A 17,400-nucleotide genomic window follows, 5' to 3' on the forward strand; every position below is an offset into this window, starting at 1 on the left:
CCAGTGGGTCACCACCCAGCGAGACGGGCAGCCCTCCTTGGAGCAGGGTTGCTGGCTCGCCGGGCCTCCGGAGGGGCAGAAGGTGTCCGGCAGCTCCAGGACGCTGCCGTCTGCCAGCCGCTGTTTACACAGAACCTCCCTCCTCTGCAGCCCCCCGCCGCAGGTCCGAGAGCACTGCACGGACCAGACACACAGGGTTTACACAGAACCTCCCTCCTCTGCAGCCCCCCGCCGCAGGTCAGAGAGCACTGCACGGACCAGACACACAGGGTTTACACAGAACCTCCCTCCTCTGCAGCCCCCCGCCGCAGGTCCGAGAGCACTGCACGGACCAGACACACAGGGTTTACACAGAACCTCCCTCCTCTGCAGCCCCCCGCCGCAGGTCAGAGAGCACTGCACAGACCAGACACACAGCGGGTTTACACAGAACCTCCCTCCTCTGCAGCCCCCCGCCGCAGGTCCGAGAGCACTGCACGGACCAGACACACAGGGTTTACACAGAACCTCCCTCCTCTGCAGCCCCCCGCCGCAGGTCAGAGAGCACTGCACAGACCAGACACACAGCGGGTTTACACAGAACCTCCCTCCTCTGCAGCCCCCCGCCGCAGGTCAGAGAGCACTGCACGGACCAGACACACAGCGGGTTTACACAGAACCTCCCTCCTCTGCAGCCCCCCGCCGCAGGTCAGAGAGCACTGCACAGACCAGACACACAGTGCACAGACCAGACACACAGGGTTTACACTGTGATGCACCGATCCGATATTGATATGGGATATCGGCTCCGATATGACTAAAATAGCTAGATTGGGTATCGGAGACAATAAAAAAAATAAAAGTATGAAATATATATATATATATATATTTGTTATTTAATTTTCATAATAAATAACAATTCGGTACATTTATATCTAATTTGTTAAAATTTTGTTTCACTAAGTTAGGACAGTAATGTTTTAAGTCAAAGCCTGATGTTCCCTTGCTGCACGAAATAATGATCCCAGTCTCTTCCACACAGTGAGGCATACAGTTTACTAATTGAACAATGGGTATCGTATCGGTACTCGGTATCGGCTGATACCCAAAGCCCAGGTATCGGTATCGGGGACTGAAAACGTCGGATCGGTGCATCCCTAGTTTACACAGAACCTCCCCCCTCTGCAGCCCCCGCCCCGCCGCAGGTCCGAGAGCACTGCACGGACCAGACGCACGGACCAGACGCACGGACCAGACGCACGGACCAGACGCACGGACCAGACGCACGGACCAGACGCACGGACCAGACGCACGGACCAGACGCACGGACCAGACGCACAGCGTACCCATGGCTGTTACTGGCAGGCCACACCAGACCTCAGAGGATCACATACCGTAGATGCGTAAAACCAGGTTTCTTAAACTCTATCTGACACCTCTAATGAAATTCTCTCGATACATCCTGGAAGGAATGAGGAATCTATTTTAGAATTGGCGCTCGGCCTGATGTCAAACGCTTGGTCTGCAGTGGGAGCAGCAGTGGTGGAGTTACCTGATCCCACCCGTTGAGATCCTCATAAGTAACATTTAGATATGGGAATATATATATATATATAGCATCTATTACCTATCCCTATTCAATTAGATTAGATTAGATTCAAATGTATTGTCATCATACAGCAGTACAGTACAATGAAAAGAAGTTGGCCATCCAACCAGAATGCAAAGATAAAATATATAAATTAGTACAACTGAGTAATAGTGCTAATCAGATGTATGTAAATAGTTGTAGTATTAATATGTACAGTGATACAGGTATAAAGACACTATGGTGGTAAGTCAAACTGGCCAGCAGCGTAACTAGTAAGAGTAGGTAAGGGATATGTACAGATATAGATATTGCTACAGATATGTAAAAATTATTATATGCAGGTATGCACAAACAGATGTGGATATATATATATATATATATATATATATATATATATATATATATATATATATATTATATATATATATATATATTAGAGCTGGGCCGTTAACGGCGTTAACGTGCTGCGTTAACGCAATACTATTATCGCGCGATAATATAATTAACGCATTAATCTAATTTTTTTTTTAAATGTACCTTTATTTACCCAGGGTAGGTTCGCTGAGCACAGATGCTCTTTTTCAGGACGCCCTGCTTCACATTCACACAGTTCCATTCACTACTGGGAGCTGCCCAGTACAACCACAGTTGACACCATTGGCCACTGAGCAACTCCACTGGAGCAGTTGATTTGCATTGGCACCCAACGGGAAAAATATTATAGGCACTATAAGTAGACACCGCTACATAAAACAAGCTGGTCTGCCTGAGTGACTGCCTGGTGGAAGAAGGAGAAATAGAGATTGGACTGATTGAGTCAAGCCATGTCACATAGTTCAAGTTTGAAATGATTCTTTCTGTTTTGCTCCTGAGAGTGTGCTAGATACTGTACTGTACTGGTAATATTATTTATTTGTGTTAACTTCTGAATAAAACAACTTATTAAACACAAGTACATCTTATTGAACATTATTTAGATATTTCATTACCAATTATCATAGCAAAACAGATTTTCAAACAGTCTGTAATGTATTTTGGAAACGGGAGATGGGCTCATGGTGTAATGGGCCACCTGGCCTGAGAAACGTAAGGAGGAAATAAAAAGTAAGGACTTACTTCTGGTCATTATTTGGGTAGAACACACATATTTTGAATGCCTTCGGCAGGTTTTTTTTTATTTAGTTTGAGCCATTTTAATCTAGATTAATCTAGATTAAATCCAGGATTGCAGATAGATTAATCTAGATTAAAAAAATTAATCTATGCCCACCTCTAATATATATATATATACGTTAAGAATAAATATATACGATATATACAGCATTATTGTACATGCTATCATACAGAGTTATATACAGGTATATAAGTAGGTATATAGAAGAATTATATGCACGTATTCAGACAGATATGTATATATATATATATATATATATATATGCCAGCAGATAGATGTCTCTACCTGTCCCCAGTCGCGTGGGTCCCACGTGGGGGGGCAGTCGAAGCGGTTGCAGGCCTGGACCGGGCTGGGCTTGGCAGCCCGGCACTCTTGGTCCCTGGCGCTCGTGGTGTGGTTGCTGTCACGGGCCGGCCGGCGGGCGCAGGTCACCGTGCGGGTCATCAGGCCGACGCCACAGGTGGCAGAGCACAAGCTCCAGTCGCCCGTCTTCCACCTGCGGGTTTGGTGTAAATCAAATAAATAGTAAATGGCTGCATTTATATAGAGATTTTATTCAAAGCGCTTTACAATTTGTTCCTCACATTTTGACCCATTCACTCACACATTCACACACCGACGGCGGAGGCATGCAAGGTGCCGACCTGCTCATAGGGAGCAAGGGGTTAAGTGTCTTGATCAAGGACACTTGGACACGCTGCCCGGGAGGAGCGGGAATCGAACCGGGAACCTCCGGATTAGCAGACGACTGCTCTACCTCCCGATTGGACGACTGATTTAGAACCAGGGCCTGCATCTCAAAGTAGGAGTCTTGGGCTACGTTCACACTGCAAGGCAGAAGTGGACCTGAATCTGATTTTTGTTGCTCATATGTGATCTTTTCAATTTTGATTTGGGACACTTTCATATGTGGTCCTAAATCAGATACAGGTCCGATTTGTTTTAATTAACTGGTCAACTTAAACCAACTTAAACCATAAAGTGTGACTTCAGTGTCCTCCATGTTTACGTCCATCATCGCCATTGTTCATTTGCGCATGCGGGTCAGTTCAGGAGTGTAACCAGTTCATACTGAAATCCAGGGGTGTAAAGTACTTGAGTAATTGTACTTCGTTACAATACTTAAGTACTGTTTTTTTGGGGGGGCTGGGTGGCGCAGCGGACATTGCGCTCGTCACCAACGCACGAGACACCGGTATCGAATCCGGCTGTCGGCGTTGCCTCCGGCTTGGGCCGGCCGTCATACTAACTCAATTGGCAGAGTTAGCGGGTGGGAAGTCGATGGGTGGTAATCTGGACGTTGTGGACAGCGACTCCTACAGGTCGGTTGGGGCGCCTGCACAGCAGAGACAGGAAAATGGCGGGGGCAGTGTGAGCCTCACACACGTTACTCCTCGCCAAATGAGAGTCCGCGCTGGCAGGTGAAAAGATGCGACTGGCTGCCTACACATGTATCGGAGGGGATATGTGATGGGCTTCTATCCTCCCTACAACCGGCCAGTGGGGGGCACATGTGAGCAACGTTCAAGACAGGGGAGGGGAGAATTGGCACGGCTAAATTGGGATGGGAGAAAAATTGAAAAAGAGGAGAAAAAGTGGATTAAAAAAATTACTGTTTTTGGGGATTTGTACTTTACTCGAGTATTATTAGGTTTGTTACATTTCAGAGAAAAAAAACATACGTTTTACTCCTTACATTTAATTAAAATGCAGACCTACAAAGTACAAAGTACAAATCTTGCAGGTCCAACTATTTTAATTTGTATATTTGTTTCTCTGGCCAAACTAACGTTAACGTTATTAATCCTGCGGCCGAAATTTATTTAAAAACAGCCAATCAAATCCCCACCAATGGAAAATTAACCCGCCCATACCCATGCTGATTGGTCCTTGTGCAAGACTACTTTAACTTTTTAGTACTTAAGTACATTTAAAAGTAGAAACTTTTTTACATTTATTCAAGTGTGTTTTTAGCCAGATACTCTGACTTTTACTTGAGTACAAAAGTATAATTTCTGGGTACTTTTTATACCCCTGCTGAAATCTCATATTGGCCAGATAAAAAATTATTATGCGAAAAGCCAAAAAAAATAAGAAAAATATCTGAGCAATGAATGAGAATTGGGCACTAAGGCCTGCAGTGTGAACAGAGCCACAGTGAAGCACTAAGGCCTGCAGTGTGAACAGAGCCACAGTGAAGCACTAAGGCCTGCAGTGTGAACAGAGCCACAGTGAAGCACTAAGGCCTGCAGTGTGAACAGAGCCACAGTGAAGCACTAAGGCCTGCAGTGTGAACAGAGCCACAGTGAAGCACTAAGGCCTGCAGTGTGAACAGAGCCACAGTGAAGCACTAAGGCCTGCAGTGTGAACAGAGCCACAGTGAAGCACTAAGGCCTGCAGTGTGAACAGAGCCACAGTGAAGCACTAAGGCCTGCAGTGTGAACAGAGCCACAGTGAAGCACTAAGGCCTGCAGTGTGAACAGAGCCACAGTGAAGCACTAAGGCCTGCAGTGTGAACAGAGCCACAGTGAAGCACTAAGGCCTGCAGTGTGAACAGAGCCACAGTGAAGCACTAAGGCCTGCAGTGTGAACAGAGCCACAGTGAAGCACTAAGGCCTGCAGTGTGAACAGAGCCACAGTGAAGCACTAAGGCCTGCAGTGTGAACAGAGCCACAGTGAAGCACTTAGGCCTGCAGTGCGAACAGAGCCACAGTGAAGCACTAAGGCCTGCAGTGTGAACAGAGCCACAGTGAAGCACTAAGGCCTGCAGTGTGAACAGAGCCACAGTGAAGCACTAAGGCCTGCAGTGTGAACAGAGCCACAGTGAAGCACTAAGGCCTGCAGTGTGAACAGAGCCACAGTGAAGCACTAAGGCCTGCAGTGTGAACAGAGCCACAGTGAAGCACTAAGGCCTGCAGTGTGAACAGAGCCACAGTGAAGCACTAAGGCCTGCAGTGTGAACAGAGCCACAGTGAAGCACTAAGGCCTGCAGTGTGAACAGAGCCACAGTGAAGCACTAAGGCCTGCAGTGTGAACAGAGCCACAGTGAAGCACTAAGGCCTGCAGTGTGAACAGAGCCACAGTGAAGCACTAAGGCCTGCAGTGTGAACAGAGCCACAGTGAAGCACTAAGGCCTGCAGTGTGAACGGAGCCACAGTGAAGCGTATTATGGTAATTCCACTTGAGCAGTCCGACTGCTAACCAACACCTCTCTCGGAGGTTTAACCCTTTCACTGCCACACGACAGCAGGTTAACCCTTTCACTGACACACGTCGGTAGTGTGATAGTAAAGGGTTAACCTTCTTTTTTTTTTATCCACTTTTTCTCCTTATTTTAAATTTTTTCTCCCATCCCAATTTCGTGTTTTCCAATTCTCCCCTCCCCTGGGTTGTAGGGAGGATAGAAGCCTTGCATCACGTGTCCCCTCCGGTACACGAGGAGGCAGCCTGTCACATCTTTTCACCTGCCAGCGCGGACTCTCATTGGCGAGGTGTAACGTGTGGGAGGCTCACACTACCCCCGCCACTTCCTGTCTCTGCTGTGCAGGCGTCCCCCAACCGACCTGTAGGAGTTGCTGTCCACAACGTCCAGATTACCACCCATCGACTTCCACCCGCTGACTCTGCCAATTGAGCCAGTATGACGGCCGGCCCAAGCCGGAGGCAATGCTGACACCCGGATTCGAGACCGGAGTCTCTTGCATTGGTGACGAGCGCAATCTCCGCTGCGCCACCCAGCCGCCATAAGGGTTAACCTTCTGTAGTGTGGCAGTGAAAGGGTTAAGCTAGGCTGTGCTAGGCTGTGCAGCGGGATCGCTTTCTCCTGAACACGCAGAGAGGAAACTGGTATCTATCATCTTCTCTCTGTCTCTGGAGAAGACGTTAAGTGCATTTCCAATAATCATGTTGTGTTCCTTTAACAAAGCCTATGAGAATAACGGTGGCATAAGATTTGAAAGATATTTTTAATTGGTTTAAAAGCCCAGATTTTGATGTGTGTTTTAATTATTCACCTTACCTCTGTGATGTATGTATCGTCTGTCTATTGTCTATTTTATAATTTTTTTTGTCCCCTTTCCCTGTTACCCTTCGAGAGGCCCTTTTGTCCTCTCGCCAGGCCGAATTTGTTCTTAATTGACCTGCCTGGTTAAATAAAGGTTAAATACAAATAAAAGAAAACAATTAGGTTGCCCCATGCAATTTCCTCTTTAATCTGGCATCAACGTTTCCTCGAGGTTCTCTCTCGGCGTGCTCCCGTCCTGAAAGGCTCGCCTGGGACCCCAGAGTCCAGGCTTAATCGTTTCAAGAAATCCCGTAGTATGCATTTAGCCTCGGCCAATAGACCTTCATGGAAAACTGAAAAAGTATGCGCTTGGAGCAAAAGACGGGGCAGCCACTGCACTTGTCTGCTTGACAGATTGGGTGATATTTCAAAAAACTATTCCCGTTTTACACGAGGGTTCCGGGACTCGAGGAGGAGAATTGGGAACAGGGACCGCTCTCCGAGCCAGAGGCCTGTGGCTGCTTCCCTTCAGAGGGAAGAACAGGATCCAAAGAGTGTTGCTGGGTGTGGGAGGAGTGAGAGAAACAAGGAGGCCAAAGGAAACAAGTCCAACACAGCGTTTGTTGTGCCTGAAAATGAGCCTTGAGGCCTGAGGGAGAACTGGGGCAGGCCTGGAGAAGAGGGGGAGATACAGGCCTGGAGGAGAGGGGGAGAGACAGGCCTGGAGGAGAGGGGGAGATACAGGCCTGGAGGAGAGGGGGAGAGACAGGCCTGGAGGAGAGGGGGAGATACAGGCCTGGAGGAGAGGGGGAGATACAGGCCTGGAGGAGAGGGGGAGAGACAGGCCTGGAGGAGAGGGGGAGATACAGGCCTGGAGGAGAGGGGGAGAGACAGGCCTGGAGGAGAGGGGGAGAGACAGGCCTGGAGGAGAGGGGGAGAGACAGGCCTGGAGGAGAGGGGGAGAGACAGGCCTGGAGGAGAGGGGGAGAGACAGGCCTGGAGGAGAGGGGGAGAGACAGGCCTGGAGGAGAGGGGGAGATACAGGCCTGGAGGAGAGGGGGAGATACAGGCCTGGAGGAGAGGGGGAGAGACAGGCCTGGAGGAGAGGGGGAGATACAGGCCTGGAGGAGAGGGGGAGAGACAGGTCAGGAAGAGAGGGGGAGAGACAGGCCAGGAGGAGAGGGGGAGAGACAGGCCTGGAGGAGAGGGGGAGAGACAGGCCTGGAGGAGAGGGGGAGACAGGCCTGGAGGAGAGGGGGAGAGACAGGCCTGGAGGAGAGGGGGAGAGACAGGCCAGGAGGAGAGGGGGAGAGACAGGCCTGGAGGAGAGGGGGAGACAGGCCTGGAGGAGAGGGGGAGAGACAGGCCTGGAGGAGAGGGGGAGAGACAGGCCTGGAGGAGAGGGGGAGAGACAGGCCTGGAGGAGAGGGGGAGAGACAGGCCTGGAGGAGAGGGGGAGAGACAGGCCTGGAGGAGAGGGGGAGAGACAGGCCTGGAGGAGAGGGGGAGAGACAGGCCTGGAGAGAGGGGGAGAGACAGGCCTGGAGGAGAGGGGGAGAGACAGGCCTGGAGGAGAGGGGGAGAGACAGGCCTGGAGGAGAGGGGGGAGAGACAGGCCTGGAGGAGAGGGGGGAGAGACAGGCCTGGAGGAGAGGGGGAGAGACAGGCCTGGAGGAGAGGGGGAGAGACAGGCCTGGAGGAGAGGGGGAGAGACAGGCCTGGAGGAGAGGGGGAGAGACAGGCCTGGAGGAGAGGGGGAGAGACAGGCCAGGAGGAGAGGGGGGAGAGACAGGCCTGGAGGAGAGGGGGAGAGACAGGCCAGGAGGAGAGGGGGAGAGACAGGCCTGGAGGAGAGGGGGAGAGACAGGCCTGGAGGAGAGGGGGAGAGACAGGCCTGGAGGAGAGGGGGAGAGACAGGCCTGGAGGAGAGGGGGAGAGACAGGCCTGGAGGAGAGGGGGAGAGACAGGCCTGGAGGAGAGGGGGAGAGACAGGCCTGGAGGAGAGGGGGAGAGACAGGCCAGGAGGAGAGGGGAAGAGACAGGTCTGGAGGAGAGGGGGAGAGACAGGTCTGGAGGAGAGGGGGAGAGACAGGCCTGGAGGAGAGGGGGAGAGACAGGCCTGGAGGAGAGGGGGAGAGACAGGCCTGGAGGAGAGGGGGGAGAGACAGGCCTGGAGGAGAGGGGGGAGAGACAGGCCAGGAGGAGAGGGGGAGATACAGGCCTGGAGGAGAGGGGGAGAGACAGGCCTGGAGGAGAGGGGGAGAGACAGGCCTGGAGGAGAGGGGGAGAGACAGGCCTAGAGGAGAGGGGGAGAGACAGGCCAGGAGGAGAGGGGGCAGGCCTGTGTGAGAACCGGGACAGGAGCAGACCATGGGGCCCGGGGTTGTGAGCTGCTGGAAACAGCGACCAAAGCCGCACACGGCGCAAGACACCAAACACGTGGCCCACCGCAGCGTCCACTCAGCGCTCCGCCACGGCTGGAGTGTGTTAACAACGTGCCAGTATCTGCTTTAATGGTGCAGAGCACATCATTTGAAACAAGTTTTGATATGCCGAATTCGAGTGGCATATCTCATGACGCTGCACATTTTTCATGCACAAAAGTTTTACTGAATACATAAACGTTCAGCGATGTCAAGGTAAAACATCGCAGGGCTCTTTGTGCGTATTGTGGATTAATGCCAAATCTTAGATACATGGTAAAAAGTAGAACATTACCAAAAGAATGCAGGGTGAAACTGTGAAAGAATAGACTGTTATTTATGTAATTTCTTTCTTTCATTCTCTGAATCAAAATCAGGATCCTACTTGTACATTTCTAAAAATGTTGGACTATGGTGATGTGATTATTCAAATATAAGGTGATACATAAATATAAAACCTCATTATTATCCTAGTTATATTTCATCTATAACATAGCTGTGTTCAAATAGTGACAAAGGGAAAAAGAAAAAAGAAAAACATATATAAAAAAAGAACAAGTATTTAAAAAAGAAATAAAACATAAATAAATGTGTATACGTTTTGTACATAAAACTATGAAACGTTTGTAACCTTTGCTAAAATTTGATATACTGAATTATGTTATTTAATCTTTGTGTGTAAATAGTGTAATGTAATGTAAATACAATAGTGAAATGTAATTATAAGCCTCAGCTTCAGCCTACACCTTTTCGGTAATTAAATTTTTTTGGAAGTTCTACTACTATGCTTTGTAAAAAAAAAAAGAGACCGAAATAAAATCATTCATTCATTCATTAATAGGCAGGCTGTGGCTTCAACTCTTAAACCGCTGGACTCGGTCCATCATTCTGCCCTATCATTCTACTGGTGACGGACATGATGCCCACCACTGTGTCCTTTATGAATAGGTTGGGTGGCCCTCTCTGGTTGAAAGGCGTAACAATCATTGATATTTGTTTATTTTTAAAGCCCTTATTGGTAAACTTCATTCTTACATCACAACACTGTTGGAATGGAATCTTGGAACCTATTCTACACGTTCAAAAATGACTGGTTGGTTCATAAGTGGTCTGCACACGGCGGGCGACAGACGTCGCCTGGCGATGCGATCGCCTGTTGCTCAACGACAATCGCTTATCCCCCCACACCAGAGGCGACCGTCGCTCTGTCTAGCTGGGGGTGTGGTTACTTGTTTCCCCCCGGGAGATATAGGAGGACGGACCGCCGGGACCGGACGTCATGTTGTTGTGAAGTGAGCGTATTAGCAGCTCTTCACTAGCACTAGCAGGTAGCTGTGTTGCGCGTTACGAGGGAATATTAACCTGTAAAACCCATATTGAGCTGGAATTAAACCACCATATACGAATACAACCTCTCCTCATTCTTCCTGACATTACTGCATGCCTGGTCGCTACGATACGTTCATTACCAACAATTGGACAAGTATTGTTATGCAGCTGCTGAGAGAGTGTATTTTTCACGGAAGACGCAAACTGTTTTGTTCTCAACCATAATTTTCTTTGGACAATAAACCTTACAAACTACATCAGCCGCAGCCTGGACATTAAACTCTGTCAACATCCACAACTTCTTTTGTTACCCGAGTATAAAAACACTAGATGCATCGTGGCGCATTGTTCATTTATTAGTTAATGACAAGCGGCCACTACAGCTTCTCAAACTAACGTTATTTATTTAAATTGTTCCCATTAATAATAATGAACATAAGTAGCATGGTAATAATACGGAGGTTATTGATCAATGAATGTATTGAATGATACATTAATGGTGTACAAATGATACACCAGTAGAACTACTGTAGAAGTCATTATTTCCTCATTGTCCTGCCTGCCGTCGCCTCCAAAAATAGGATCGAGGCGATTTTGAGCGAGGCGACAGAAATAGCTGCGCGACCGTCGCTTCAGAATCTCCTGCCGTGTGGGTTCTCTCATTCATAACAATGAAGGCGATACAATTCTGTCTGTCGGCTCGCTAAAAAAAACGGTCGCCTGGCTAAAATCGCTCGCCGTGTGGGGACCCCTTTAGGGTTCCTCCAGTTTGCTCTGAACTGCTTTTTCCCTTTTTGATGGTTTCCAACACTTTGGCCCTCATTCATCAATGTGTGCGTAGAACATGTTCTATTTCCACACGTAAGCACGGAATGTAGAACTAGTGTACGCACAGGGAAGTCGGGATTCATCACACGTGTGCGTACGCAGGCTCTATGCTCCTCCGTGTTGATGAATCCCACCTTGGCTCTGCGTCGAGGCTCGTGCACACTTTCACGTATTTGCATACCAGAAACGCCCCGATTAACCATATACGGTAATGGAATACACCCATGAAATGTGGAAAAATGGACTAAGCCGAGGGAAGCGTGTCATGAGACAGGCTGACAGACGTGTACACTTACGGTGATGTCGGATATGATATCTATTAACCATTGCTGCCTGGGCAGCGCAAACACTAATAAATACCGCGCTGCATATGACTGCCTTTTCCCGTGTTGTTTGATTAATACCCAGGGATTAAAGTTCTCCTCAATTTTATTCCAAATCGCGATGGATCTCCCGTCAATTTTCTACCTGCTGCATATGATTTCTAGAGGCATACTACAATCTATTTTGATGTCAGTATTGAGCCTATATAAACAATAATACGAGAGCATATACAAGAACAATGAATCTCACTGCATGTATGATGTAGCCTGCCTTTAATACATGAACTTGAATTCCATCATGTTTGTGTGCGGGACTCACAAGGCTGTTGTCACAATGGGTGGTACCGCCCGGTACAGTAATAATAACAGTCCACACAATCACGATCCATGCCATAGCCTATGTTCTATTAGGACATGTGACGACAAATGTTCTAGAATGTTTGATTAAGATATCATACTCTGACAGCATGCCTATCTATGATCAACAAAAACGCGAACTTGAATCCCATCATATACATAGTCTGTCCACTATCTGGTGTCATTGCAATGCGTTTTCTATTCTTTCTTATACAGTAAAAAGGGGGAAGAACACTATATTCATATGACTTGTATTCTGCTTACAGCTTCGAAATTCCACTTGTTTCGTTTAACGTAAAGCATTTTAAATATAATCAAAACGTTCCCGTGTTTCTGCGGTCTGCGCAAAATAATAACGAGTTGAGCTTTATGATTTATGATGAATTGAAAATGGGGGACCCTGATGTAAACAAGACGAAAGTCTTTCTCTGGTCTGCATCCCCAATTAACAATTGTAGGTACTGAGCTGTACTGTACTGTACCCATTCTGCAATCTGTTAATAAACTTTTCAATCAATCAATCAATCAAGCTACGCGGAGCGCAGTCAGTCAGTAGCCTACACCCCGTATATTCCGATAACGCTATATAAACCATGCTGCATTCATTCTGAGAGAAAGATCTATTATTCCAAATGCTATTTATAGGGTTTTGACCATAATTACACTACTGTTGCAATTTTACAATGAACTATAATGAACTACGGTTCGTACAGAACATGCCAGTGTTATTATGCACAGAAGCTCATTTCCTTGTTGTAATAATATATTCTACCACTGGGCGCCAGGTACGCCTGGTCTGACCTGTGCGTAGATGTAAGCACGGAGTCAAGTTCAAATCGAAATGGATGAATCCCACTCTTTGCTTAGAAATGATCGTACGCACAGGGTAAGCACAGATCTGTGCGTAGAACACGTTGATGAATGAGGGCCCTGGAATGCCCTCCGACTGACTCTGAAGCTGAAGGTTCTTCCTTCTCTAAAAGTATGATCTCCGACCACTGTGTGTCGACTTGTAACCGTCTTAGCAGATTTCTTATTGTTTATTCTTATTTATTGTGCCTATATGTATGAAATTGCTTGTTTTGTGAGCTTGTCGTCGCTGTAGGGTAACCTCTGTGTCTCACGGGTTGAAATAAAGGTTTGAAATGAGATGAGATGAAACAATAGCGCTCAAAGGCGCAAGCTGAAGCAACACGAGACACGAAAGCTTGATGTTACAAATTGAATCCCCTTTGACCCGCGACAGACCCCCCCCCCCTCGTGTCCTCGCCATCACGCCGCGCCGTCACTTAACTCCACGACTCGGTAACACGAGAGACCAAAGCAGCACTTGTGTTCCAGGTTTCCGCCCCTCCGAGACGTCTGAGAAACGGTAGTCGGCCCGCTACATTTCCGCGCTGTCAAAACAAGACATATTTCTTTCACAGAAAAAAATAATAAGAAAGAAAAGTGTGGAGGACGAACGAGGGAGCTATTACAGGCCGCGGCCGTGTGGGTCTCCCGGGTTGGAACGGATACCGCTGTGCCGGAATCCGACGAGGGCCGCGCAGGAGTGTGTCCTACTGGCTTCATTTCCTGCTCCTCACAGAGACAACCGTATATATCTCTGCAGCGCTCTGCGCCGGAGTCACTGGGAGTGCGGCGACACGTGAGCCGAGGTGAGTTAAAGGTTTACCTTAAGTTCAGGACACGGACCACATGGCCTTCTCTGGCTGAAAGGCGGAACTAGCATTGGTATTTGTTTACCTTATTGGTAAACGTCCTCCTCCTATGATACCCACCCCTGTGTCCTTTATGAATAGGTTGGGTGGCCTTCTCTGGTTGAAAGGCATAACAATCATTGGTATTTGTCTATTTTTAAAGCCCTTATTGGTAAACTTCATTCTTACATCACAACACTGTTGAAATGGAATCTTGGAACATATTCTACACGTTCAAATGGCTGGTGGGTTCTTAGGGTTCCTCCAGTTTGCTCTGAACTAGGAAAAACAGCTTTTTTCCTCTGATGCTTCCAACACCTGGAATGCCCGCCGACTGACTCTGAAGCTGAACGTTCTTCCTTCTCTCGCTGCATTTAAAAGTATGATCTCTGACCACTGTGTCGTCTTAGCTGATTTGTATGGTTTATTCTCATTTCTTGTGCCTATATGTATATGAACTTGCTGATAAACTATGTCTTTGTCTCTGTAAATGAGGGTAACCTCAGTGTCTTATGAGTTGAAATAAAGGTTTGAAATGAAATGAAAGTTGAGTGCAATATTGTCGTGTGGTAGCGAGGGGTTCAATCTCTTATGTCCGGAGTCAACGGCGGTTAGGAATCGGGTGGATTGCTCTGTGGTAGTATTGTTTCTCCCGGCTGGCATGAGAAAACCTCTTCGCACAAACGTTTTCTATTAGCAGGTCTGAGACATAATTATGTGTGGCGGGGCTGTCTGGATTATGTGTGTCCTGATATTGGACATTCGACTGGGTTACAGTCTTAGACGGCCTGGCTTCAAAAGAAGAACATGCTCTGATTTCAATAACGCTTTAATTCCTTAATCTGGAAAGCTGTTTGAAGCCAAAGACGTATTCCAACATATTTCTCTTTCTCTTTTTTGGATCTTTTAACTTTTTTTTTTGCTTGAACATAGCCAATCTGTCTTCACCTATTCCTCCTAGTTACACATACACACAGTCCTCATATCCCTCCTAGTTACACACACACACACACACAGTCCTCATATCCCTCCTAGTTACACCTACACAGTCATCATATCCCTCCTAGTTACACATACACACAGTCCTCATATCCCTCCTAGTTACACACAGTCCTCATAACCCTCCTAGTTACACACAGTCCTTATAACCCTCCTAGTTACACATACACAGTCCTCATAACCCTCCTAGTTACACACAGTCATCACATCCCTCCTAGTTACACATACACACAGTCCTCATAACCCTCCTAGTTACACACAGTCCTCATATCCCTCCTAGTTACACACAGTCATCATATCCCTCCTAGTTACACATACACACAGTCCTCATAACCCTCCTAGTTACACACAGTCCTCATAACCCTCCTAGTTACACACAGTCCTCATATCCCTCCTAGTTACACACACAGTCCTCATATCCCTCCTAGTTACACATACACACACAGTCCTCATATCCCTCCTAGTCACACATACACACAGTCCTCATATCCCTCCTAGTTACACATACACACAGTCCTCATATCCCTCCTAGTTACACATATACACAGTCCTCATATCCCTCCTAGTTACACACAGTCCTCATATCCCTCCTAGTTACACACACAGTCCTCATATCCCTCCTAGTTACACATATACACAGTCCTCATATCCCTCCTAGTTACACATATACACAGTCCTCATATCCCTCCTAGTTACACATACACACAGTCCTCATATCCCTCCTAGTTACACATACACACAGTCCTCATATCCCTCCTAGTTACACATACACACACAGTCCTCATATCCCTCCTAGTTACACATACACACAGTCCTCATATCCCTCCTAGTTACACACACAGTCCTCATATCCCTCCTAGTTACACATACACACAGTCCTCATATCCCTCCTAGTTACACATACACACACAGTCCTCATATCCCTCCTAGTTACACATACACACAGTGCTCATATCCCTCCTAGTTACACATAATAATAATAATAATAATAATAATAATAATAATAATAATAATAATAATAATAATAATAATAATAATAATAATAATAATAATAATAATAATAATAATAATAATAATAATAATAATAATAATAATAATAATAATAACTTTATTTGTATAGCACTTTTCATACAGAGGTTGCAGTTCAAAGTGCTTCACAACAGTAAAAAATACAGGCATAAGCGAGCATAAAAAGATAGACAGGTAGAATCACAGTGTTTCACATTAGGATCTAGCATCCCAATAGGCTCTCCGCTTACAGTTTTCAGTAACACAATAGTAAAAATAGTTTAAAATAATTCAGTTTAAAAATAGTCAAAAAATTATAAAATAGAACGGACATAAAAAATACAGGCATGAGCGAGCATAGCAAGATATGGCAAATCACAGTGTTTCACATTAGGATCTAGCATCCTAATAGGCTCTCTATTCAGTAATACTCCTGTAATTCATGTACAAATAATCACAGTGTTTCACATTTGGATCTAGCAAATAATAAGAATAGTTTAAAATGATTCAGTTTAAAAATAGTCATCAGCAAGAAGTAAAAAGTGCAATAACCGACACATGAATTTGATAGGCAGTGTATAAGAGTAGGCAAGGTAAGAATAAATACAAGTTGTGTCAGGATATCCCTGATGTTACCTCTTGCCACTAGGTGGTAGCAGATATCTATCAGTGAAATGCCTGAGCAAAGAGATAGGTTTTAAGCTGTCTTTTAAAGATGTCTAGCGAGTTGGCTTCTCTGATGTTTTGGGGTAGTTTGTTCCATAGTTTTGGGGCATAGTTGATAAAGGCTGCATTACCGATCCTCTTTTGACTGCTTCTGGGAGCCTCTAGTAGTCCAGCAGCTGATGATCGCAGTGTTCTTGCTGGTGTGTAATTTATTAGAGTGTTGGTGATGTAGCTAGGTCCCTGTCCATTTAGAGCTTTGTATGTAAGGAGGAGGACCTTAAAGTCAATTCTAAATGTTACAGGAAGCCAGTGTAAAGCGGCTAAGACTGGACTAATGTGCTCTCTCCTTTTGGTTCTAGTTAGCAGTCGGGCTGCAGAGTTTTGGATTAGCTGAAGCCTCTCTGTGGTTTTCTTAGGGAGACCTGTGAAAAGTGCATTACAGTAGTCTAACCGGCTAGATATGAATGCATGAATTAGCTTCTCAGCATCGTTCTGATTAATAAATGGTCGTACTTTTGCTATATTTCTGAGATGGAAGAACGATGTTTTCGTCACTTTGCTAATATGAGAATTGAAGTTCAGTTCTGAATCTATGATAACCCCAAGACTAGTGACCTCAGATTTGATCCAAGGGGTTAGTCCCCCCAGGTTCTTTATTAATGTTTCTTTTTTAGTTTTGGAGCCGATAATTAGAATTTCAGTTTTGTTCTCATTTAGTTTCAGGAAGTTCTTACTCGTCCATTTATTTATTGCCAGTAAGCAGTCTGTAATGGAGCTAATCGCTGTATCATTTGGTTCAGCAGATATGTACAGTTGTGTATCATCCGCATAGCTATGGAAATCTACATTATGTTCTCTGATGATATCACCCAGCGGTAACATGTAAAGGGAGAAGAGTAAAGGACCTAAGCAACTCCCTTGTGCAACTCCATAGTTGTTGTCGTATATATCAGACATGTGATCTCCTAGTTTAACATAGAATTTCCTCCCTCTGATGTATGTTTTAAACCAGCCCAGCAC

At 46.3% G+C, this 17,400-nt stretch overlaps 1 protein-coding gene across 1 annotated transcript in view; it reads right to left on the minus strand.

The window, feature by feature from the left end:
• LOC311226799 (ADAMTS-like protein 1) overlaps nt 1-17,400 on the minus strand; it is a gene marked incomplete at both ends in the record, with an annotated part of 194,940 nt that overhangs the window by 30,439 nt on the left and 147,101 nt on the right. Inside the window, 2 exons of the mRNA XM_084312203.1 lie at nt 13-174; nt 3,030-3,240. Of these exons, the coding sequence (XP_084168329.1) occupies nt 13-174; nt 3,030-3,240 (373 nt within the window). The remainder of the gene's footprint in view (nt 1-12; nt 175-3,029; nt 3,241-17,400) is intronic.

This window comes from Notolepis coatsorum (genome assembly GCF_963971535.1).
Source record: "Notolepis coatsorum genome assembly, chromosome: 4".
Taxonomy (NCBI): Eukaryota; Metazoa; Chordata; class Actinopteri; order Aulopiformes; family Paralepididae; genus Notolepis; species Notolepis coatsorum.